We start from the raw sequence: 26,870 nt of genomic DNA on the forward strand, positions 1-26,870 counted from the left end.
TGTCGACTAAGGGCTGGGAGACGTTTCAGAGTCCTCTGTGCCTTCTCTGAGTTACAGGGGGTCTCGGCGTAGCAGTGCATGTCCATATAACAGTTGCAAATGGATACCAACTGTCTTTGTAACAAAAAGACACACCAAAACAAGCTTGAAATATAGACTTATTTGATTCTTTTTCGGGACAATTTCGCATTTCAGGGCTTCAATACAAGACGAACATTACATACGAGCAGCATTGAAGTATTTGGATGTTTTTTGGTGTGTCTTTTTGTTACGAAGACAGTTGGTATCCATTTGCAACCATTATATGGACTTGTATTGAAGCCCCGAAATACGAAATTGTCCCGAAAAAAATTGAGTAAGTCTATATTTCAAGCTTGTTTTGTAGCGGAAGCTTCGAAGCTCCTCTTCCCGGTTCGTCCAAATTTGACGAACCGGGAAGAGGAGCTTCCGCTACAAACAAGCTCTTAGTCGACATGAGGGTGGGTAGATAATGAGTGAAATTTCAATTTTGGGTGAACTATCCCTTTAAAAAGTATTCATGGCCCGCTTTGATTGGTTTTCTGGGGGAGCTAAGATTAGACCAGGTGTGCATAGATTTGCTCTAGGTTTCATTTTCCGTGGAAGATTTTTCCACACGTTTTCTCGCCTCATGTGAAGTCCCATTGATATATTTCTGTGTGCTCAGGAGGGTGTCACTGGTGCTAGAGTAAACTTTAGCAGGGTGCATGGGGTCAGTGGTCAAGAGAGAGCTGTTCCTCTGTGTGTGTGTTCTTGTTCCCCCTGTCCTTGAATTGTAGACATTCAGATTTAGAGTTAGTTTGCCATATTTTTGACAAACTCTCTTATTCGGTTTGGGGTTGACAGAGTTTAAAGCTAACATTGCACGTAGTGGCATAAGTGAAAAATATAAAACGGTTCAGGGAAAAGAAACAAGAGCTGCTTCAAGGACTATTTCTTGGCAAAACCAAAAAACACACAACCAAAACCCACAATCCTTCCCTAACCTTAACCAGAGTGCTTTTATTGCCTAGATGTAAACCACAGACCAGACTGTGGAGTGAACTTTTGCACGGCCGCCATCCACCCCAGTCACGTCCTGGTCACTCTGCTGCCATTAATAAATGTAGCACCTCATTCATTTGAAGAATAGATTGCCTTTACGTGTTGAAAAATGACACAGGAGGGGGTGCCAAGTGTGTGACAGAGTGGCGCCAAGGGGGGCTTGACCAAGCATGTGATGGGACAGAGTGAGAAAGTGCTGGATGGCCAGGTTTGGTAACCGTCATGTCCGTACAGAGGAAGGCTATATTAGCTCACACTGGGCCAGAGGAATTAAAAGGTAGCACTCTGCTACTGAGGTTACACTGCATGATCTGAGCTATAAAATAAAGCATCGTTTTTATAGGTTCTGCCTTTTCTTCTCTGGTTTTAATCTGACAAGTGAAAATCTAATGTAATATTCTGCCCTCAGAAGATGTTCCTCTTGTGTAACACTAGAATATCAGCTTTAAATCAGCCAGTTGGGTTTTTTTTTTTTTCGAAGTTAAATAAAAGTCTCTCTTACATTTTCCAGGCAGGGCTTCAATTCAAGGTTTAACTGACGTGCTGCGGCCCGAGGGTCCAGCAGACAGTGATCCTCCTCTTTCTTCAAAATCAGAAGGACTTGATTTGCAAAATGCAATTAACCTCCAGAGGGATTGATTTGATGTGGTCTCACACACGGTCGGATATCATCTAAATACATCAGCTGAAACCTTAAACAGTAATAATCTTTCTTAATCTTTCCTCCTTATGGAAATATTTTTTTCTCTTCCCACCAGTAATCACAGACTGGCTCACACGGCCATGTAGACTCCATTATTACCCAGCCAGAGCCCTGGCTCACAGCTCGCTGCTGATTCAGACATCAGGGCTGAGGCTGGTGAGTCCCCAAAGTCAGTGGGTTTGTAACAGGGAGGAATGACTCAAGGCTGATGTGAGGACTAATGCAGAGTCATGTTAATGGAAGAAAATGCTTCTGTGTTAAACTGCTGTCATAGTGTGTTCCTGTGGATTAAGATCTGCACTATCTGGTTGGCATGGGGATGATAGAAAATGTATATAGGCTCTATGCATATTTTTATTAAATTTAACTCATTTATTTTACACACTAATCTGGACCAAGCATGGACAGAGCATATCTTCTCATGCCGTTACTATAGTTACTATCACTGGCCCATTTGTCTCCTTAGTGTTATAGCTAAGCCTTAAAACACTCAGTCAACATGGCCTGTACATGGACAGCAGTGATTGCAGTTACATCTGAGGCAACGGGGTTAATCCGAGGATCAGGCAGGATGGCTCATGAAAACACTCTGATCAGTAGTGGGGGGTCGCACATGGAGGAATGATACATCTTTAATGTTACACTTTTAAAAAATGTGAGCAAAGGGCTTCGGTTAATTACTGAGTCATAACTAAGCAGACTAAACAACGGGAAGGAAGAGTCATAAGAAGAGTCCCAAGGGCGACGGCAAGAGAGGGAGGGAGCAGGAGAGATCGATAGCGTTGTGTGGTGATGAGTGGAGCAGCCTCTGCCTCCCACTGTGGGTCACACTTTTTCCTTTTTTTAAAGGTACATTTCACATATAATGCCTTTTTCACAAATTAAAATAGTTCCTAGGTGTCTTAAAGACATGTCTGTGACTTGCTTTGGTCAAAATACCCCCAAGGATCAAACACCACAGCTCTTTTCATCCTCTCTAAACAGCCCTGTTCAGAACAGCTGGTTTCAGTGCCTGTCCCTTTAAATGCAAATCAGCCACTGCTTGCCCCGCCCCTTCTACTGGTACCAGGTATGGGTGGGGTTATGCAAATTCAAAAGCTAGTTAAATCACTGGAAGACAACTGAGGGAACAGCTCATAAAACCACATGGATTTCAACCTAGGGAGCCTGCACATTGCAGATTTCTTTGTCAATTCTTGCATTTTGGGGGCCGGAAGGCAAGACAAACACCTAATATAAGCCTTCAAAAAGGGATATTTCCATAATATGTCCCCTTTAATTTCGCAAATTAATTTTTTTTGCATTGATTTGAGTCATGCATTACAAAATGCAAGGTGAAAAGGAAGATGACCTTGCATTAGAAATCATTTAATGTCAAAAAATGTAAAAAAGTAAACAGTTGTCAGACTGTCCTTTACTAAACTGGCCAAGTATAAAAAGTCACATTAATGAATTAAGGATATATTTTGGACAAAATTAAATCTACAGAAAAAGTTAATAGCACTTTTTGTTGGTTTTACAACAGTGAACAACATAGAACAAAAAGGCACATGTAACAACAAGTGGTTCACACATCTGGCCAGCAGAAGAAACTCAGGTCAGTCCTGCAGCTCCATCCACCTGTTTAATGTTGTTGTGTGTACATCAAAGGAATATAGTAGAGAAAGAGACATAATGAGTGATAATAAAACAATATAATATCAGATAAATCAAAGCTATACAGTTTATCACAAGTGGACCATTTGGATGTAAAATGTCATCACTTTATCATTTTATCCAATGAGATATTTGACCTTTGATTACCACAATCAAATCAGACCATCCTTGTATCAAAGTGATGTTCCCTTAAATTTATCACAGCAATGCATTTACTAAAAGGAAGACCAAGAGGACTTTTTTACTCTCTTTTTTTCTTCAGAGGAAATTTGAACATCTACATTGCCATGACAACTGGGCTCTATCTGTTGCTGTAGGTTTATATGAAGGAACGAAAGGGGCTCCAGGTATGGCAGCTTTAATGAGAGCAGTTGTTAAGCAAGAAGTGTGAAGTGTCCTGTTCCTGTCTCTGGGTCTCCAGGACATTAGATACTGAAGCTTTTACTGACTCATTTCAATGTGAAGTGCTTCCAAATGTCCCTGTGGACACCGACGTCCATCATGGTCTGACTCAGTCCTTAAAATAAGGAATTAAACTCACAAAAACCGATGAATTGAGAGACGTCAGACCCAGGTTGGATTGTGACGACTGTGTTTATGCAGTTGTCACAATCTGTAAAGTTTAAGGAGACTGAAGAAGCCATTAGTCCTGATTGGACAGGCAGCAGCTCTTAGAAATAGCTGCAAATAAACAGGCAGTGCTGTGGAGAGAGGGCATTCCAGCCACTTAGAAATGAGAGTATTCAGCGAAATAAGTGTCTGTGCCATTATAGATGATACCTAGATGTCTCACCGGCTGCAGATATCCGTCTAACCGAACAACCCCTTCACATCAGTCGAGTGTGAGTTTGTCAGTGTGTGTGTGTGTGTTTTCTCCCACTTCCTCTGTGGTGGCACCCTGGGCCAGATTATGCAGGAACACAGCAGCAGAGACTGGCATGGACTTGAAAGAACTGTCACACCTTTCACCCACAGCAAAGCAGCCAAAGCAGCTGTCTGAGCGCCGCTCTGCTGTAAAACCATCAGACCAGAGCACAGCCATACACTGAGGGTATGGGGTTGTGTGTCTGTGTGTGTGTGTGTGTATGTGTATGTGTGCGTGTGGGAAGCTGGATAAGTCATTCTGGGTTTAAAGACAAAGGGTTTTAGAGGAGGCTTTACTCTTTTTGTCTCTGTCTATCTCTGGAGGCTGCATATGAACAGAGCTGAAGAAAGGAGGTGAAAGGAGAGAGACAAAGGGATTTAGAGGAGATGAGCTCTCTGTTTTTCTCTGAGAAGATAAACTGTGCAGAGAGAAGAGACTGTGCAACACAGACGGCCACCGAGAGCATGGATAAACAAGATTTTTTGCTTTCATTATGATCAAAGGAGAATTATTTCTTCATCTTGACATTACAAGCGTGTTTTTTTGAAATTATGAAAGACCGACTTGTCAGGACCACCTGCGAAAGATTTTAAATCTGTGTTCATGTAACATTCGTTGTCTTTCAACAAACATGTGGGTGACAGAAGATGAAAATACATACACACAGAATACTGTAATTAAACTGCATAGTGTTAACACACTGAAATTCATTTGGGTTCATTCAGCTTTAAACCACAAGCTCCCCTCCAGCCTTCAAACTGTGAGTCAACTGAAATCAAAGTTTAGAAGCTGTGTTGAGTTAAGATTTGAATAACTGGTTCAACATTGGTTTTTTTTGTTGTTTTTTTACAGATTAATTCAGTCTTCTACTAAGATTAAATGTCCCATATTGTAGAATGTGAGATGCCCATGTTGCCAAAGCCAGTCTTTCTTCAGAAACTGAACCTTAAAACCAGCCATCCAGACTGCCTGTAACATTGTGATGTCACAACAAAGCAATCATTGCTTTTAGGGCCCGTCAGGGGCGGAGTGGCCATCGGGAGAACCGGGAGATTTCCCGGTCGGCCGGCGGCCAATAAACTCAAGTGAGCCGGCCCGCAAGCTGCCCTGCGTGGCCGTGTGGTGCTCACGAGTTAAAAATAACGCTGATGATAAGCCCCCATGATAATCTCCTAGCTGTACCTCTACATTTATCCATAAGCCCACCCATTATTTGTACCCCTTCATGTCTCTCTACATCTCACTCATGGTTGCGATAGTGAATCAGACTCTCATCAATCCAGCCTACTAAATGATTTTTGTTTAGCCTCCTATCTTTATCTAATTATTTTAGCCTACTTCAATGTTACAGAACTTTCATGACCACAAAATATAAAATAACCAGCAATTTAATTTGTTTGTTTGTTCTTAAAGTAATGTAGAATGGTGCAAAGCCTCATGGGAAACGGTAAATGCTTTAGCCTATCACTGTGAAAGTTATCATTAAACTAGCGGCTACGGCTAAAAACAGATCGACTCACGGAAGCTACCCAGCAAACCTGATCAGTCCTGCCCGTGTGTTACGTAATCTATAAGTTATATTAATTTAACAAGACAACAAAGTCCGTGCTTTACTGTAAGTGGGCCAGGGGGCGGCGGTACGCGGACCGCGGTACCGTTACGAGCCGGAACCTCTCACATCACAGCAGCAGCTACTCTGTCTTCTCCATAGGCACCGAAGCATGTTGGTGAGTAGGACAAGACCCGAAACGAAACCGTGGCGTTTGCAGCGCGCTGTCAGTAAAATCAATTTGCAGAGTAGAGTAGTTGAGAGGGGGAAATAAAGGAGTAAACATGACTGGATGTAATGTTATGGTCAGCGGTGTTAAGTAAATCTGCTTGGGAGGCACTAATTGCAGCTCTTTCACATTCTGTATTTCTGTAATTTCTTTCTTTTTTTTTTTAGCTAGATAAAAGTAACAATGTGTTAAAATCATGGATGTAGGCTATTGGTTAAAATGCACCAGAATATGGGAAATGGTGTAGCCTTTATAAAAAAATTTCTGGGGGACGACCCCGTTTCACCCACATTTTTTTTTTTTGCTTCTGGCACTCATATGGAATGACACATAGCTCTGTTTGAGCGGTGAGCGGTACAGAAATATGTAAATGGTGTGTGTGTGTGTGTGTGTATGTGTGTGTGTGGGGGGGGTCGGTTGGGCCGATGGTGGGCCGGTGCGGTCAGAATTTTCCCGGTAGATTTTGGTGCCCCACTCCGCCCCTGGGGCCCGTAAACCTGGACCCACCAGTGTTTTACCTGAAATCTGCTTTATTTTTATTCAACCACTCAAAAAACAGTCAGCCAATCAGAGGAAAGACTCAGCTCCTCTTCTCTTCTGATTGGCTGTCTGGGCAGTTTTTACTGGAGCTTCAGAGAAAAGCCTGAGAGAGGAGATATAAAACTACACTACACTGGACTTTCAGTTCTTAAAACCACAAATATACTGTATCTTCTCATAGATATCAAAAGACTTCAGAAGTGTAAAATATGGGACCTTTAAAGAGAGTTGCAGCTGCAGCTGCAGCTGGAGGAGGCACTTTGTACCAGACACATCAGTGACTCTGTTAATCATGCAAGAACAAAACACAAGATTTAATACTAACACTCATTGTGGGTGGTATTGATTATTATTATTGATTCATTACCTTCATATGTGTTGACGCACAGGAAGTTACATAACATGTTTTCTTCAAACTAAAAAGCAAAATTTACTCCTCATGCTGGGAAGTCTGTTAATATTCTTCTTTATTCTATTCATTATTGTTTCTTTGAAGTCTTCATTCTTTCACTCAGCTCAAGATTTCAAGTCAGAAGAACTTGTGTCCATAAATCTGCCCCGAGAAATGATTCATTTTAACTTGAATCAACATGAACTTGACAGACAACAACAACATATGTATTTACATCAAGTTAAAAAGAAAAGAAAAGAAACAAAAAAGATAAGTTGATTCCTCTTTTTTTAAGGGATCATGCCACAAGTTATATTTTGTAAAAGAAAGATAAGATGAAGGTAAATTATAGTTAATCAGATCTAGAATCAAACTCTGATCATGACAAAACAAGACATTTAAGAGGTTATAACACAATATTTTCTTTATTCTTATCTTTATTTCACTGTCTGACCACATACAGACAGTAAACAGACAGACTGTTGCGTCAGCTACCGTTTCCAAGGTCAAGAACAATCGTTCAACCTCAACTTTTTTTTTATTTTGTTTGATGTTTTTTCATCTTCATTGAGCATCGTAGAGTTTCAAAAGATCAGCTGTCAGTCACAGTCAGGATGGTGAGTGTTGCATTTGGTCGTTCATTTGCTCTCGACGGGTTTTGAGCTTCTGCTTTTCTTCTTCTTCTGCTGAGACATGCGCTGCAAATCCCTAACCACCGACTTCTTCCTCTGATTAGTTCTACAGACACACAACTACATCACCTCCCGCACACCCGCACATCCTGACAGTCCATTTGTTAGGAGGACAGTAAGTACGTGAAAAGTTTAGCGAACTGGTCGTAGGTCGTTTGGAAATCGATTTCCAACACATTAGTCAAACGCAGAAAGGACAAAGAAACAATCCCTCAGCAAATTGACCACTAAGCTCCTATCAACAGTAAAGGATTATTACAACATTTATTATTTGCAGGTAATAAAGTCTTGAAAACTCAAATAGGTTCATCCTTGAGTTTGAACTTGAACTTTTTCCAGATTCTGGTTTCAAGACAGAAAAGAACAGTTTCCTATGAGTAATAAGTGAACTACTCTTTTTCATGTTTTTCTCCTCCTCCTCCACCTCGTATTTCCTCCTCCTCCTCTCTGATTCCGCTCCCTGCGGGGGAAAACACACCACGCGCAGAGAGAGACAGAGTAAAGTGCTCATGAGAGGAAAGGGAAACTTTGATGGCGCTGAGGGAAAGTCAGAGCAGTTTGTCATTATCTTGTCTGTGGTGCTATAATTATACCCCCACTTTTCTCTTTGAGATATACTGACATTACACACACACACAGATACGTACACACTGGGCGTCTACACTATCACTTATGTAGAGACGCTGGTCACAAGTAATTGTACATCTACACAATACATGCAACACATGCACATTTGTCTGCAGATGTAGCACAAATACACACACACGTTATGTTATACACACACAAAAAGCAAACACTTCCCTAATATGCAGAGTGCAGCAACATTAGTGCGGTTTCTTCATCTTCCAGCACTGTTGAGATGTACTGGGTCAAACTTCCCCTGGGAGGTCGCCATGTGTCGGCTTTCAGGTTTATGTTACTGTTGCACAGGAAGAATCAGCTTTACTCAGGTGTCTGTTGGAGTTTTTATCAGACTTTATTGTTTGCAAATCACTGAAAACAATGTGGGCGTCATGATCTATATATTTATGTGTTCATGTCCAACCGTCAGTCCCATGTTAACGTGATATCCCAGGAGCACCTTGAGGGAGCTAATTCAAATTTCAATCAATTGAGCTGAGAGATGTACAGATTACATTTACAAAGGTCTGTGACCTCACCGTCTTGTGAACACGACACCTGAGGGAAACTCATCAAATCTGGGACAAACATTCATGTATTTAAATTTCACACTCCCACGATGTTGCGTAGTGTTTGTTACACAGGGACAAGTTGAAGCATTTCAGACACGATTTGGACACTAAATTGCTAATTTTGCACTGGATATTTATGGTTACTAACTCTGTAAGGAGAAATACATTTAAAGCAGAAGTAAGCGGAATGTTTGTGTTAATATAAGTCTTAAATAGTTCTATCTTCCGACAGCAATCACTTCTGTGTTTGGTCTGAAACACGGGTCTGTCAGTCACTCTGCTCTGCTGTAAGCCGAGGAGAAAACTTTCCTTGTATCCTACAACCTTTATCCAATGAGGAGAGAGAACGGCATAAAGGGGCGGTCCTCTCTGTGTGTGCAGCCAAGGGATGCGCGTGAATATGGTGACGTAGGGACGAGGGCGGGGACTGCCTACTCCATCTGCTGACAAGAAGTTAGCCAAAACCACCGGATCGCTTACTTCTGCTTTAAAATATATGCTATACATACTCACAATATATTCAATTCTCACATGTTTGTTTTTTAGTTTTTTGAACAAATGTTTATTGATGTTTCAAGCTTTACATGCTTAAGCACACTTACAGAGTCTTTCTTAATAAAAGCTTTAAATTCTTTTGTTCCATATCTGTGTAAAAAACAGTAAAAGGAAAGAAAAGAGGAACGGCATGAACAGAGAACCTATCAGCAAGGTGGTTCTTATTCTTATGACAGTGTCAGAGGTCTGAAAGTTAAAATAAATAAATAAAAATAATAATGAAATTAGATTGAGTATTACAATGGCAATTTATATTTCGTTTGTTTTTAACAGAAATATTTTCTCTTATTTTGTCATCTTTTTCTGTTTTGTCGGTTTATGTTGTTTTTAAATCTGGTCCTGAGAACTATTTTAATGATTATTTTTAAAATCTTGCTGGCAGACAGAGCAGGAGACGACTCATCAAACTGTCAAGATGTCCGTGTGTGACGACCAGAGATCCTTACTGGGGTAATAAAATCACATTAGCTACAGTTGCAGGTAACGTTAGCACCTAATGATGGTCTGGTGCGTCATGGCTGCAGGAGGAGATGGGTGCTGTGGCTCCGGGGATGACAGGGTTATACACTAATTGGAGGGTCAGTTCCCAGTTCTTCCAGTTTGATCCATCATCGGTGTGTGATTGGGGTAGAAAGGAGCTGTAAGTGGAGGGTAAGTGTGCTGTGTGAGGGTGGCCTCCATTGTCTAGTGATTAATAGCACTAAAAGTGGTATATTTAAAGTGCAGCCCCTTTATTATTTAGAAGACCTTGGACATGGATGTGCCAACATGTTATCTGTGAGGAGTTTGCAGCCAGAGCTGGACATAGAACAGAAAGTCAATAAAATAAAGTCTGATTTTCTTGCAATTCTTGTATTATATTCTGTATTATAAAGAAACCTGAGCTTGCTGTCTTTAAACTCAAATACACAGGACACCTACATCAAGGACGAACAGTTGTTCTGCCAGAAACTGACATGTCCTTGTGCAAGCAACCAATGGGAATGCTCAGGGCAGCAACAAATCCTCTCCAACACTCAGGCTGTGCTGTGTTGCTGTGTATTTGGAGACAGTGGGATTTGTCCAATCTCTGGTGCATGACAGGCCTGATGTAACACAGCTGAAAAGTTGGGCCCAAATTGGTCAACAATGAAAAAAAAGAAAAAAGAAAAAGAAATGCTGTGTTTGTGCTCACATCATGCACCATCCACCTGCAACACAAAAAAATAGAATATACTTAGGTTAACAATAAGAAGTGCATTCAAAGCAGATTATCACTTTATGTGTCAAATTTAAATATGAACTGCATTTTAATTTAGGGTTGGGTAAATACTCTGATAATTAGCACATTAATATGCAGCACCTTTATAGTTTAATGTATTCATTAAAAAGTGTATTACTTTTTAATACCAAACTGTACAATGCCTTAAAGCACTTTGATCATTTTTGCTGTAACTTCTCTGGAACACAGAATTATGAAGTGGACTTTATGAAGTAAATGTGAAAATGTTTTCAATACATTTCTACAAAGCTCTCTTTGAATACATACCAGTACCATCACCAGTGTGTATACTTTATAAAGCTAAATAAATACAGTAGAAATGCACTTTGAATAGAAGGAAATGTACTGCATGTGTGGAGTTGTGCAGAGTAGACATAATAACAAATAGACCAGCAGGAATATTCAAAAGCATTTATTTAACAAAACACATCTAATCTAACAAGTGGCTCTATGTATGTGTGTGTGTATGTATGTGTGTGTGTGTGTGTGTGTGTGTGTGTGTGTGTGTGTGTGTGTGTGTGTGTGTGTGTGTGTGTGTGTGTGTGTGTGTGTGTGTGTGTGTGTGTGTGTGTGCTGTGGCAATCCTTTACTCTGTGGAGCTCCAGACAAAGAAGCCCATCGAAATGCCGTCAGGCGTTAAATAAACACTAAAGAAGCACCACTTGGTGTTAAATAACAGCCACAGGGATTTATATGTGCATCGACATCTGGCAGTTCTTTCTCCACCGTCCACTTTGCTGCCGTAGCGCTGCAAATGTCCTCACTGTGGGACTAATAAAGGACCATCTTATCTTATCTTCTTGTGTCAATATATATTTGGCTGCGTAATGGCTGAGGCCTCTGCTGCTGTGATGATAGTTATCGAGTTCGGATTCTCCAATTGAAAATGTTAAAGGGATAGTAGCATTTTTTTAAAGTGGGGTTGTATGATCTACAAATAGCCCCTAAGTACTTTAATTGCAGTAGAAGACTCTCTACACTCCTCCTGTTAGCAACGCCAGCCCATAGCCCTGCCCAGAGATTTACAACATACTGTACATCGTTGTGAATGGACCCAAAGGATCGGCCTATTTTTGCGGCCTAAAAGAGGTTTTACGAAAAAATTATATTATAGCGAACAATGGAACTGTGTATTTTTTTCACGTAAAACCTCTTTTAGGCCGTGAAAATAGGCTGTTTCTTTGGGTCTGTTCACAACACTGTATGTTGTAAATCTCTGGGCAGGGCTATGGGCTGGCGTTGCTAACGGGAGGAGTGCAGAGAGTCTTACACTGCAATTAAAGTAGTCAGGGGCTATTTGTAGATCATACAACCCCACTTTAAAAAAATGCTACTATCACAGAAAGATGTGATAACACACACACAGCAGTCCAGTGAGGAGGAGAGCTCTGTGTGAAGTTCAATGAGCTGTGGGGCTCTGCAGCTTGTGCGCGGCCGAGGAGGTCAGTGTTTAGCCGCTCGACGCTAACTCTGCTTTGTGGCTCCTGTTGCTTGTAAAAAATCATCCGGGCTGACTTTTGTGTCAAAGCCCCTGGCATCAAATTAAACTTGTTCACTGTTGGTTAATCTTAAGCAGGCTGTCGTGTTGAGAGAGCTGAGAGACAGGAGCAGTTATTGCTGTTGTTGCTGCCCCTGAGGGAGCACGGGGTTTTTGTTGACCCATTTAAAGGCAAATTTTATGCTCATATTTTCTCCTGTTAATGTTTGAACATTTTGCATAAAAGAAAAGAAAGAATCCAAGGCTCTGTGCTCGTGTACTCGGCTCGTAGTTAAATCTCGTCCTGCGTGCAAAAACATCAGCTCGACCATTAAAACCTCAGCTTGTGAAATTCTTCCAATAGTCTTGTTAACAGCTCCTTTAGGCAACGTGAGACCTGAGGGTTTCACTGCAGATTTCACAGCCATTCCTGAAATACCTACACATCCATGCTTCATCCTACTTCTGTTTGGCAGCAGCGAGTCTCTTCTATGTGGTTTAAGCCGATGGGGAAATATCGGGGGTCAGTGAATGATCACATTATCATTGATATCGCTGAGAATTGATGAAGAGTTGGACAGAAACCCAGCGTTACATTATGCATCTGTCTCTCTCTGTGTGTTTGTTTGGCCTTGTTGGCTCCGGCAGTGAAACCCAGAGCTTTTAGCTCCTGGCATGCACACAGCGTCCATTCACTGCCTCCCTGCAGTGCCTTATGTAACAGGCATCATAAAGCACAGCACAGAAATCATGAATCAGTAGATTCACTTCTTTAAAGTTCTCCTCTTCGGTGCATTTCTGAAAGTTTTGGGAGCTTGGGAGCTGGCTGGTAGCTGATAGCTGCTGACTGAAAGGTTGATGGTTTTAATCCCAGTAGGTATTTGTAAATTCAAAATTCAGAGTTAGGGATTTAACTTAAAATGTACACCTGCACAGAACAGGTGCACTGAAAAATAATTTGCATTAATATACTGTAATATTGGTTGTCCAGGGTGAGCCCCATCCTATCTCTATGTCTTTGAATGGCTCCCTTGGCCAAGTGAGCCACCGATATAATGCTAACATTTATCATCATTTCATGTCAATTTGCCACGGTTGTGTAGCCTTGAGTGCCCTAGAGTCACATGTACACACATTTGAAAGCATTTTTAAAGCCGTGAGCTACTCAGCAGTCATGATTGGTCAAGAAAAGCAATGTTAAAAGAGTAGTTCACTAAAAAAAAAAAATGCAGTCATTATTGACTCACCCTCATGCTGATGAATACTCCAGAGTAGATTTTTATTCCTCAAAGTGCATCTGGAGACTTGGGAGGGGGGTTCATAGTCCAACAAAATCCTTATGTGAGAGTCAATAGCGCCCGACACAAAAACGTCCATAAAACTACACAAAAACCATTTAATATCCCTCCACACTGCTCGTCCACTGCAATCCAAGTGTCCTGAAGGGATATAGTCCAGACTTTACTCAAAAATATGTAATTTAGGACATTTTTACAGCCTAAACAGTCCTGTATTGAATTTGCCTGGGGTGCGCTGCACACGTGAACGTGAGAGCTAGACAATATCCCTTCGGGACACTTGGATTGCAGTGGACGAGCAGTATGGAGGAAGATTACAAGGTTTTTGTGTAGTTTTATGGACGTTTTGGTGTCGGGCGCTATTACTCTCATATAATATAAAGTTTTCGTTGGGCAACGAACCCCCCTCCCGGATCTCCAGATGCATTTTGAGGAATAAAAAACCACTCCGGAGTGTTCATCAGCATGAGGGTGAGTCACTAATGACTGAATTTCATTTTTTGGTGAACTATTCCTTTAAGACATAAATATAGCCTAAGGTGGTTTCGATTACTGTGCATTTGCTCAAAATGGGAAACAGTTGATGTCCCACCAGGACAGGCGGCTGAAACCTTTGGCAAATTTTCAAATGAACTTGATTTTTTTTTAGTTTGAAACACTTTTCTACCATTTGTCCCAAACTACACACAGAAAGTAGCTACCTGCGTGGGGATTTATAGCTCTCAGTTACAACAATCAGACCTTGGCTGTCAGGGTTACAGTAATATTTAATGATCAAGATTGAAATTTGTGCTAAAATTTGTTTAAATTCCTCAAAATTATACACAGTCTTTGTTGTCGACGTCATCCTTGAGTTACATAGCCTGAGGTTCTTCTAACCCGTGGACAATTTATTTGGAAAGCTGTGGGAAGTTGGTGCAGTTTTCCCTGATTTATGTTCCTCATGTCGTCATTAGTCAACCCTCCACTGCAGAGGTGGCGAAAGCACACATACCTTACAATAGACACGTTTATGGGAAATATGCCAGGTTGAAATATTGAAATTTCCCTTTAAGGTGCTGACTTTGGGGCGAATGAAAGGGTGCAGATGTAGTTAATATTCATAACTGTAGCTTTGTGTGTTACAGCCATTTTCTGCTCTAAATTAAAAAAAAATCACAGCTAAACAAGTCAGTTAAATAATGTTTGATTTACTGAGTAATGAGGTGTTATTCCACAGGAAAACAGGGTAAATGATGTTGACTAATTCACACATGATCCAATTAACTTACAATCAATTACAATTAACTGGTTTATCCCAACACGGCCACAGCAGAGACTGGAGCAGCTGTTCAATCTCCAGCTCCTCCAGTCTATTATAAACTGTAGGTCAACGCATCTATGGGCATGATACTGACTTTATAGGCGTTCCATCAGTGTATCAGTGTGTGTGAGTGAGTGTGTAATGTGAATGTGTGGAGCTCTTTGAGTGGTCTTAAAAGTGCCATATAAGCACATACTGTATATGAAGTGCACATTATGAGCAGTTTCTGTGCAGTAGAATGTTAAGGATGCATCATATTTCTCAAGATGTTTGATATTATGTAATATTTATCTCTGCAGTGTCAGATGTTATTCTATTCAGTCCCATCGAGACGAGCAGGAACAATTTTCCTCCTGAATCCATCAAGACCTCTTCATGTTTGTAGTTCAATTAAACCAGTGCATAGGCTCAAAGGCCTGACTGGTGTGGATAGTGCTTTTGTATAGGGGAGAAAGGGGATGATAATTCTAGGGGCCCAGCTCCCAGTAGGGCCCACAAAAAAACCCAGTAGTCTAATCTTTGTATGACTGAATTATTCTGCTTAGACCCTGACTGATACTCATAGTAATGCTGTATTAGCATCAAAACAAAGTAGGCTAAATAAAAAATGATAATACATACGTTGTCTAACTGCATTCACACCAAAAGCTTCCAAAGCGTCAAAATGCCGCAAGTCAATTCATTTTCAATGAGAGCCCGGTGACACTGAGCAACCAAAGAATCAACTGGCGTCACCGCGCTTCCAAACCTTCCAAAGCGTCACCAGACGAGAAGTTGAGCCATGGTTAAAGCAGAAGTAAGCGGAATGTTTGTGTTAATATAAGTCTTAAATAGTTATATCTTCTGACAGCAATCACTTATATAGAGTGTTTGGTCTGAAACACGGGTCTGTCAGTCACACTGCTCTGCTGTAAGCCGAGGAGAAAACTTTCCTTGTATCCTACAACCTTTATCCAATGAGGAGAGAGAACGGCATAAAGGGGCGGTCCTCTCTGTGTGTGCAGCCAAGGGATGCGCGTGAATGTGGTGACGTAGGGACGAGGGCGGGGACTGCTAACTCCATCGGCTGACAAGAAGTTAGCCAAAACCACCGGATCGCTTACTTCTGCTTTAACTTTAGGGTAATTATGTATGATGCGGTTCAGTGGCAACCTGAGAGAATAGAGATGTCTTCGGCTGCCTTTTTTTTTTTTTTTTTGTATTCCGGCTCCCCAATGACCAGCGCGATCGAACTTTGACGTCCGTCACGTGACGAGCGACCAAAGCGGCTGAAAATATTTGCCGTTTTGGAAGCCGTCTTGTCTGAAGCCCACCTTCGAGCGTTTTTTGATGCTTTGGAAGCGTTTGGTGTGAACGCACAGTAAGAAAAAAAGTGGAAAAGTCAGGGGCCCACTTTAGTATTCTTTCAGGGGGCCCAGAATTCCTAGCAACGGCCCTGCTTTTAGGAATAGTGCAGATCAAGTGCAGGTGAAGTCTAACAACACTCAACACTCTAAAACTTCACATCAGTAAAAGTGTTAAATCCTACAGCAGGGAGCAGTGTGAGTGTGCACCAAGTGAAGATGAGGACACATTTCTTTTGGGGGGTTTTCGGTGTCACAGTGGGTGCAGGTGATCAGCAGCTGGTGAGTTTCGGCTCTCTGCTGCTGCTGCTGCTGCTGCTGCTCCCACTTCTCATAAATGACATTATGGAAAACTAATGTGCCACGGGCCTCAGTGGAAAGGATGAATCCACCTCGTAAACTGTGAGCATTGTCAGGATTTTATAGGAGGGCTTCGCCTTGTTGCCTTTTACAGACACAGGTGAAGCATTACACATTAGAAAAACAGGTGTGTGTGTGTGCGTGTGCGTGTGCCTGTGTGTGTGTGTGTGTGTGTGTGTATGTGTGTGTAGTACAGTTGTGCTACACTGGCAGCTTTATCCTTGCCTACTCTATGAATGCCAGTCTGTAAGCAGAGCGGGTCAAAGACAGACTTCCTTCAGTGCTCCGTGTATGAGTGTGTGTATGAGTGTGTGTATGAGTGAGTGTATGTGAAAGAGAGAGAGAGAGGGAGGAAGGTGCTTTGATGAATCCTATTGATCTTTGTTTGGATGACTTCACAGGCAGCAAGAGGAGGAAAGCAGATGTACAAACAGAGGATGAGTCCTGCAGACTGATCAGGTTTTTAGACTAAATGAAAACAGTTTCCCCTCCATCATCATCATCACCAGCATCAGACATGAGTGAGGACAAACTCTGAGGCAGCACTTTGCGTGGTCATAAATCCACCAATCCTCCTCGACACTGTTTCTGTTTCCACTTCCACCGTTTCCAGACACATTCACGTCTTCCAGAGAGACAGAGTGCAAACACACCAGAATAGCCACACAGAAAATAAACTGGGCTGCACAATTAGCCTGGCTGAAATTGCAAAAAAAAAGGAGGCTGTTTATTAAATCTTAGAGGAAAAGATGTTTCACGCAGCCTCTGATGATCTGCAGATTCCCTGGGCTACGAATCCTGATGCATTAGCAGCAGATCTTCTCCGCAGCACTGTTTAGATATTTGTCAATTAGATACATTATCTGCAAAAAGCTGATTCCATATGTATGCTAATTCACAGTGCCACTATGCTTTTTCCTTCACCCTCTAGGAACTCTAATTAAAAGTCTCAACAGATTCTGTTTTGCAATTACTGCAAATGTCTGTATCTGTAGTAAATTTCACTCCGTCGAGTAGTCGGTGAGATATTTTCAGTCTGTAGCAAAGTGGTGCAGCGACTCAGGTACAACCTGGCTTCTAAAAAGGGTTTGCTTTTGCTCTGTTCTGTGCAAACCTCCGATTCAACAGAGTCAACCTAACAGGCTGGTTTGAATGTTGGGAGCACAGACTGAGCAGGTAAGCTTCAATACATCACATTACTCAATATCTTGCAATTTTGCCACTTTAAACAAACAGTTGTAGATTCAGCGTCAGGTTCAAAGCAGCATGAAAACATCAGTCTTTAGATAGAAACAATAAAAGCAACTGCTCATGAAATCGCTGCTCGAAACCGACAGTTTGATGTGACAGAGACAGGCAGGTGTAATATAGAAGGACTGCAACAAGTCAAAGTGATAATGAGAGGTTTTTATCTATAATCAAGAGATTCAGAGCTGCAGCCCCGGAGTTTTAGCCCCTGCATTCTTAGACACATGTAGCAAGTGCAAATGTGGCACACGCTGTATTATTCTGCAGATGAGTCAGGCAGACATAAGCTTAGTTGGCTCATGCATAGGAAAATGGAACAGTTGTGGAAATGTATTTCCAAAGTAAATGGTGTTTTAATAGCTAAGATAAAGTGGTGAAAATATTCAAAATAAAGCTACATTTCCTCCTTCTTCTTTTTTTTTTTCCTTTGGGCATTTTTTTTAAAGTGCCTGAAATATATTTTTCACTAATGGCCCGCAGCAGCACATCCCTCAGCCTCTGTGTCGATGCTCCTGTTTGCTTCTGTAAACCGAGAGCTGATCTGAATCTAGTGGAGGTAATAAACTGACTGTGGATGAATCCCTCAGACAGTCTGACATCAAAGAACCTGAACCATCTTAAAAGCTGAGGCAACAACAGGGAAGTCAGTGTTTACTTTCTTTTTTTGAAGACTTACAGTAACAACACCGACTAAACATTTCCCTGAGCGTCTGAGCTGGAACAGTTCGTGGTCATTTTAGAGAAAGCTCTATTTAGAAATGGGCAAATTCAAATAATAATCTAAGAAGGAACTGGTAATGGTTCCACTTAAAGGGATAGTTCACCCAAAATTGAAATTTTGCAGTGCATGTCAATATGACGGTTGCAAATGGGTACCAACTGTCTTCATAACAAAAAGACACACCAAAAAACATCCAAATACCTCCATGCTGCTCGTATGTAATGTCCTTGTTTGTAGCGGAAGCTTCTCGAAGCTCCTCTTCCCGGTTCATCGAATTTGGATGAACCAGGGTCTGTCCTCTTCCCAGTTTGTCCAAATTTGACAAACCGGGAAGAGGAGCTTCGAGAAGCTTCCGCTACAAAAAATAGACTTGAAATATAGACTTATTTAATTTTTTTCGGGATAATTTCACATTTCGGGGCTTCAATACAAGACGGACATTACAGACGAGCAGTATGGAGGTATTTGGATGTTTTTTGGTGTGTCTTTTTGGACGAAGAAAGTTGGTATCCATTGACAACCATTATATGGACAAATACTGCTGCGCGGACCACCCCTGTAACTCAGAGAAGCCACAGAGGTCTCTGAAAATTCTCACAGCTCTTAGTCGACATGAGGGTGAGTAGATAATGAGTGAAATTTCAATTTTGGGTGAACTATCCCTTTAAGCAGATATTTTTATTTCAGTGGTGCAAACATGCAAATGACATGAAAACCAAACTTAGTGTAGTGAGTTTCCTCTGAGGCCCCTGAGGATGCCTGCATGGTGACAGTCAGCTTGTTGCCCACTTTGCGCAGTGTGTAATTCAGCCTCATGGATATTAATTCACCCTCACTCCCTTTCATCTCTCCTCCTCGCTCCTCCCCTCCTACCATCTCTCTTTCTTTTCGCCGCCATCAGCAGATTGGGGGGAAGCGATTCATTACAGCTGTTGCATCTCCAAGAGTCGGATCATATTTCAAACTCATAACAACATTCAGTGAGAATAATACATCTGTGGCAAAAAAAAAAAAAGAAAAATGAAGAACTTGAAATATGGAAACACAATCTCCACGTTCCCCCTGTCATCACTTTCTCACACATTTTAACAACAAATGTGCAGCGACAAGAGAAGCGCCACGCCGTGAATGTACAATGGGCCTCGTCTCGAAGTCCCGCCAACATCTGAAGATAAGAAAGTGGAGATTTTTTTCTATTTGCATATGCGACGCTGATAATGACTCTCATGGTGAGATTAGGTTTAAATGTACGCGTAAGGGTTTTCACTCCCTCTCCTCCCCTTCCACTTGTCTCCCAGCTCTGATGGACGTGAAGTTTTCCAGAGAGAGAGAATGGAAGCAATAGCAAATAGAGAGTCTATTACTCACACACTGATTCTCTCATCTGAATCGATATGGATATGGATATGGATATGCGCCGTGGTGCAACAGCTGCGCCTCCAAAACTGCTGAGCTCGAGCTTCGAGGCCCCTCTTGACCAATCAAAAGAGATCAAACTAAATTGACCATATTGTGTGGAACTGTTAACTACTTTTATAGCCGTGGTTTTATGACTTGGTCCAGCTTTTATCTGCTGCTGACCCACTAGTTCGTGTCCACGGGGGATTAAGAGGATAATGTGTGAGCAAATAGGCGAGTAATGGCGTCCTCTGTCCCCGTGGGAACAGCCTGACATGGCGAGAGGTCAGTGACCTCCATCACAGCCTCCCCCTTCAGACTGTATCGACATATCGCCTCTCTCATCTCCCCCACCCCCTCACCCCATCTCTCTCATCCTCACTCTTTCTTAGAAACCCTCACACAAGAGACTTGACTGAGATTCTTGACGAGGAGATAAAATGGCAGAAGGTAATCCCGGAGAAAGAGAGGAGAGATAACGAGAGGGAAGCCGTAGAAGAACAGACGATAAGAATCCCTCCCTTGTTTCTTGTTCCCATGTTATTTACAGTGTTTGTCCTCTGGAGAGAGAAAGAGGTTGGTGGAGGAGTGGGGTGGTGCACCATCACTGCAAAAATGTGTGTGAATGGTAGCTTGATGTGTCTGAGTGTATAAAAAAAAGAGGGGAGATTTTCATCAACAAAGAGCTGCTATACGCAACAGCGCTGTTCTGCCTTAGCAGGCTTTGATGTGTTGGCGTTGGGCTGAGTGGGGACGAACGGAGAGCACACAAAGAAAGACAAAGTGGGAGCTGTGGAAAACGAGGCCTTCTTTCTTTCTTGAGCAGAGATAATCCATCATGTATTTTCAACTTCCCTCCAAATGCTTTAAAGGACTGTTTGATTTGACAGAGCAGGGTTTCAAAGAAAGTGAGCGTAACAGGTTAAGGCAACACTGAAAGTCCGATTTGCATAAATCCCCTTTAAGACATAAAAAAATGATGATGTTCCAAGGTTAAATTGTATTTTAATGTTACGAGAACAGGATATTAAATAGCCCTCATAAGATACTATCTTGTGGGAATAAGATATTAGATTTTTTTCTCGTGTGAACCAAATGCTGCGGGCTCAAGTCCAGATTTTGCATGACAGAGATCCATATGTTGTGAGAACAAGATTCATACATTATGTGCATACAAGATTATTATCTTGCCTGCGTGATGTCTGTGTGAGCAATTCATTTTTTAGTGGGAACCAGATATTGTGTTGTGGGCCCAATCTTGTAGGGACAAGATGCACACGCTGTGCAAACAAATGATCATCAGGTTGGAACTAGATCCATGTGTACAAATATTGTCCTGTGGGAAATAGATTCGTCTGTTGTGGGCACTGGTTATTATTTGGTGGGATCAAGATTAATATTTAATATCCACAAGGTTCTTTTGGAAGCAAAAAAACAATCTGTCTATCTGCTGTGGGCACATTTGAAAGTTATAAATCTTTTGGCATCTCCACAGGTAACTGTCTGCGTGAAACTTGTGAGTGAATCAGCAAAAGAGAAATACTTTTTTTGAGTTGAGATGAGTTTTTTTTTCACCCTTTTTTATCAAAATATAAGCAAGGATTTCAAAGACTACATGGCGGTATCTAAGATTGTGAAGCAAAACCAATCCAGTCTTCAAACTGACTTGGTAAAGTTACACAATGAGCCTTGCAGAAATCCTGCTGGATATATTCAACTATGTGAATCATCTCACTTTTGTATTTTTGGATCAATTTTGAATCACTCCAACTGTGAAGAGCATATAATAATAAGATGCTTCCAATATGCCCTAAACTCTGTCAGCTCAGTCAGGCTCATGTCTTCTTTAATTATAAATTAGCTCTAGATTTCAATACTGTTAAAGTATCAAAGCCTTAGTCCATAAAAATATGCACACAACCTGTATTCAGAAACTTTGCCTTAAAACAAGCCATCAGGACTTCTGTGACTTTGTGATGTCACAACAGCAGTCACAACTCTCATGCCCCAAGCCCCGCCCACCTTGATCACCACCAAACCTTGTAGGATTTTTCTCTGAGTGCTTATGTGAAATATGATCTATTTGTATTTATTGCTCATAGAACAGTAAGCCAATCAGACAAGAGACTTGAAGCCTCTTGTGATTGGCTGACAGTTGGTATTGTCTATAAGGAAGCCTATAGGAGAAAAATACAGAAAAGGTGCAAAACATGGTGTCTCTAAAAAAAAAGAGATTACTCTTGGAAACTATTGTAGGAAACAATGATAGAGAACCATATCTCATCATTTCTATCCAATGCCTTGTAGAGCCACAGGTTGTTGTATACTGTAAAATAGATAGAGACAGATAAAGATATAGAAACACTATCTAGAGACTATGAACATGACTTGATATATCTCTGTATCTGAGTCTGACCTTTTCCTTCACGACCACTTACTTCTGCTACTTTTCTGCTCGATAACTGATGTACAGGTGGAGAGCAGAACACAGAGCAGCTCTTGTCAGTAGTCATCAGATAAAAGGCTGTAAAAGATTGGTTTCCTCCCCTGCACATGATGAATTGTCCACTATGAGACATGGTCGGAGAGTGACTTCAAAGAGACATACATAAAAACCTCTTTAGTCAAAGTGTCTGTGGATTGCGCTCAGTGGTGGTCCTTGAGTTATTTCAGCACTTCATGTCAGCAACGCTCCCTCCCTCCTCCGCCCCGGCCAGTGAGGCACTGAAAGGCCACACTTGTGAGTGGGCTGGAGCCGCACAGATGCAGGCCACAGTACAATCAATTTAGATTCTGCGAGGAAACGGGGGGAACTGCCCTGGAGGGGAATTCAGACCCAGAGGAAAAATAATCAAGAGGCTTAAGAAAACATTCCTGTCCTTCAGATGCAAAGCCTTCAGGCTGCTCCCTGCCTGGCACTCTTGTCATTCCTCTCCATCTTCCTCTTTTCCATCCTGCCAAGGTCCACTTCATCACAAGCGTCACGGAGCATATGAAATAAGCCTCAGATGAACGATTGCCGACTGAATCTGAGCATATTAAACACTCAATATCTGTAATATCCTCTAATATCATTATTTTCCTCCACACCCGTGGACTAATCTCTATCATAGACTGTGGAGCGACTCAGATAGGGGGAAAAGATAGAGTCAGTAAAGAGATGAGTATGATAATAAAGACTGAGCTTAATAACACCCTCTCAGTGTGTGTCTTCCCGTCGCCCGCCCTTCTATTTTGCCTCAGTTTCATTCACTTTAGAGCTTTACTGGCACAGAGAGATCTTCCTCACACTGCCAAGTAAATTATATAGTAACACATAAGGATCGGAAGGAAAAAGGTGTAAAGACAACAAATGATTATAGAGATAGGACGAAAAAGTCAAACAGTAATTGTCTGATAAATCTTCAGCAAACAACATGAACAAAATACAGCTTTCATTAATGCAACATAAAGGGAACAACAGTGCTTGAAGCTCCAATGGTTAAGCTGGATACAAATAGCCGTTGTTAAAAATCAAACCTCCAGATCCAGATGGTTACCCTCTGTAAACCTTCTATTTGAATTTCACAGCAATCCCTCTTTATACTTCTCCCCTCTTCTCTTTTCTCCCTTCCCCTTTGGTTCTCCACAACCAGCCAGAGTTGTCAGGAGCTGCTGTCCTCCACCAGGCCAGGAGGGATCAGGTGGTGGACGCCTGCCGGGTCTACAGCGCTTCCAGCCGTAAGCGCCGGGTCCTGACGCCCGGAGACCTCAAACACCTCGTGGTGGATGAGGACCATGAGCTCATCTACTGCTACGTCCCCAAGGTGGCCTGCACCAACTGGAAACGTGTCATGATGGTGCTCACAGGGCGGGGCAAATACAGGTGAGTCTGGCACCTGTTGGGTTGCATGAGCCTCAAGAGGAAAGGGACCATTCATTACCTCCTTACTGCTATTGTTCAGTGATAACAAAAAGGAAGATAAATGGATAGAATATGCCTTAATACAAAGACATGAATACATGTGAGGGATGCCGTGATCACATTTTTTACTGCCAATATTGATTCAATCAATCCAAATTCAGCCTGATTTACACTCTGGAACAGTTCCACACATCCCCAGAAGACAGGGTATCATCCACAGGTGATCACTTTTAAAGTGATGTGCCAACATTTTTTTTCGTGTCTTGCCTCACTCCCGAGTCCATGACAAGCAGATGGACACCATCTTTTCGACTGTGCATGCAGTAACAAGGGAGATAGAGCCCGTATCGCCCGTAATTAGCTTAGCTCAAACAGTGGAAGTGTATAGGTAGTGTTAGCCTGCCTCCTACCCGAGCCGAAATCAGCAGTCAGAAGCTGATTTCATTTTAGCTCCAAACTCTGTAAATATATCACTTTATCAACATTTCAAACATTTTTAGGCGAGAAAGTAGCCGTTTAGATCAGCAGTGTGTCGTTAATTTGTCTAAAGCTGTTTACAATTTTGTTCGGACGAATTCGGCGCTACTCAAGCTAGCCGTTGTGACCAACGCACTTCTGGTTACTTCCGGTTACTTTCACAAAATAAAACACCCGTTGCCCTTTACATACAGAAAACCATGACGATAGAATTTGTGCTTTTACTTTGAAATAGGAAGCTAACCTACCCTCGATGTAGCTAGCTTGAACCAAAATAAAGCGTCTTTGCTTGAACCCTCCGTTTTGACCGATCTCGTCCCGTTACCGGCATTTGACCGCTCAAGATGCCTTACCGGAGAGTTTTGTCAGCTCTGAGACGAAGATCGGCCCGTTTAGAGTTGCTGAAGATTATTAATTACGGACGATACCGGCTCTCCCTCGTTACTGCACGCACAGTCGAAAGGATGGTGTCTATCTGCTACTCGGGAGTGAGGCGAGACATGTAAAAAAAAAAAAAAATTGGCGTATCCCTTTAAGGTGATCAATGACTAGGAGGATTAATTCAATCTAAAGATCAGATCACAACTGGGTCATCCCCAACACTTATCAATTGTTTTACCCTTGTTCCTCACAACTGTTGTGCCTCTCTCCCACAGTGACCCAATGGACATCCCTTCCAATGAAGCCCATGTCCCATCCAACCTGAAGACGCTGAACCAGTACAGCATTGCAGAGATCAACCACCGCCTCAAGAACTACCTGAAGTTCCTCTTCGTCCGCGAGCCCTTCGAGAGGCTGGTCTCGGCATACCGCAACAAGTTCACCCTCAAGTACAACTCGTCCTTCCACAAGCGCTTCGGCACCCGTATAGTCCGGCGCTACCGCAAGAACGCCACACAAGATGCCCTTATCAACGGCGCTGATGTCAAATTCAAGGAATTCACCGAGTACCTGGTGGACCCGGCAACGCAGCGCGACGGTCCGCTCAACGAGCACTGGCAAACCGTCTACCAGCTCTGCCACCCGTGCCACATCCACTACGACCTGGTGGGGAAGTACGAGACGCTGGAGGAGGACGCAAACTACGTGCTGCGGCTGGTGGGCGTCGGCAACTCCCTGCGCTTCCCAAGCTACGCCAAGTCCACCCGTACCACGGACGCCATGACGGCCCAGTTCTTCAGCAATATCAGCACTCAACAGCAGTTCCAACTCTACCAGCTTTACAAGTTGGACTTCCTTATGTTCAACTACACCACACCCAGCTACCTCAGGCTGGACTAACAGAGGACAGAGCTGGGACTCTGAGAATGGCTGCCTTATCTAAGACGAGGCAACAACATGAGTGAGGGGCGAATTTTATCGGAAGCAAACTTGATTTAAAAAAAACTGTCGTCATACCTTGCAGGTGTGGGGGTTTGAAATATTCATAAACAGATGCTGAAAGAAAGAAAAATAATGCGTGCGTGTCTGGGCATAAGTGGGAAGATATCCAGTCATCTTGATACAGGGGGCACTGACTGGATGAGAATATAGGCTAAATGGACCAAACGCATGCAAAGACTAAAATGAGAGGGTGAAGCAGGTCTTCAAGATGTTTTAAAAGGGGGAACTGATCCTCAGAGGACGGACTTGAAGAGGGACTTTCCTGATGATGTTCCCAACATGATTAAACAAACTGCTGACAAATTAGGCTGCTTCAGATTCTGCAAAGTAAACAGCGACCTCGCACGCGCCCTGACCCCAATGCATCGCGCGAGCTAAGCTTATCTCTCCCTCTCCCCCGATCGATAGAGATCCTCCGTCAAATTGTAAAAGACCATCCATGTCCTTTGCTGCGCTGCCAGCATGGGGTGTCAGCACCCATCACCCTTGCCCTCATTAGATTCATGCATTTCAGAGGGAATCTGGCTCATCATCGCCTCAAGGACACCCTGTGATGGACGGTTACTGACTTCACTCTCATGACCTTTTACGACTTACGGTGGCATGGCCTTCAGCCAGCGGCTTAGACCAAACAAATTCTGTCCCTGGTCTCTATCATTATGATGTTGGCAGGAGGGACCTCAAACTGAGGACTCTATGAAATTGGAGATGCCTGCTGCAAAAGGTGAAGTCTGGAAGCGCTTGATAAATTATTGCCTGTAATGATCCTTGACACTTTTAATGGATGTGGTTTGGAAGGTACAGGATGCGCAGTTTTAAGGGGCGCGCCACCTTTGAGTCTGCCACCGAGTTGAAAGAAAAGAGACAGCCTGCGTGGTTATGAAAGGGTTAAAGGCACTGGATCTCATAACCCCGCCCTGCTGCCTCCCGCCCAGGGCCATCACATCAAGGGCCACACCCACAAAGCCTCTGTTCCAATGACCAAACATGTCTCTCAGTAAATTAAGATTATCCTTTTGTGTACATGCTTAGTTTAGTTTTTACTGAAGTGTTGCTGCGAGCAGCAATTACAAAAGATTATTTAATTTGCTTTGTTCATTAAACTAAGAGAAAGATTTAATATGTTATTGTTTTCCTGGGCTGATGAACGTTTGAAAAAAGATTTTTAAAGTTGTAACTGTCGTTTCATCACATTGGGTTCTTTCTTCACAACTTGCCTCCGATGCCATTACATTTTTAGTGCATCACAGCACTTTCATTTC

At 42.3% G+C, this 26,870-nt stretch overlaps 1 protein-coding gene across 1 annotated transcript in view; it reads left to right on the plus strand.

Annotated features, from left to right (window-relative positions):
* chst11 (carbohydrate (chondroitin 4) sulfotransferase 11) overlaps positions 1-25,506 on the plus strand; it is a gene marked incomplete at its 3' end in the record, with an annotated part of 115,715 nt that extends 90,209 nt beyond the window's left edge. Inside the window, exons 3-4 of the mRNA XM_083999103.1 lie at positions 23,480-23,709; positions 24,882-25,506. Of these exons, the coding sequence (XP_083855229.1) occupies positions 23,480-23,709; positions 24,882-25,506 (855 nt within the window). The remainder of the gene's footprint in view (positions 1-23,479; positions 23,710-24,881) is intronic.
* Between the last annotated feature and the right edge of the window lie 1,364 nt (positions 25,507-26,870).

Source organism: Trachurus trachurus, assembly GCF_905171665.1.
Source record: "Trachurus trachurus genome assembly, chromosome: 23".
In the NCBI taxonomy this organism is placed as follows: Eukaryota; Metazoa; Chordata; class Actinopteri; order Carangiformes; family Carangidae; genus Trachurus; species Trachurus trachurus.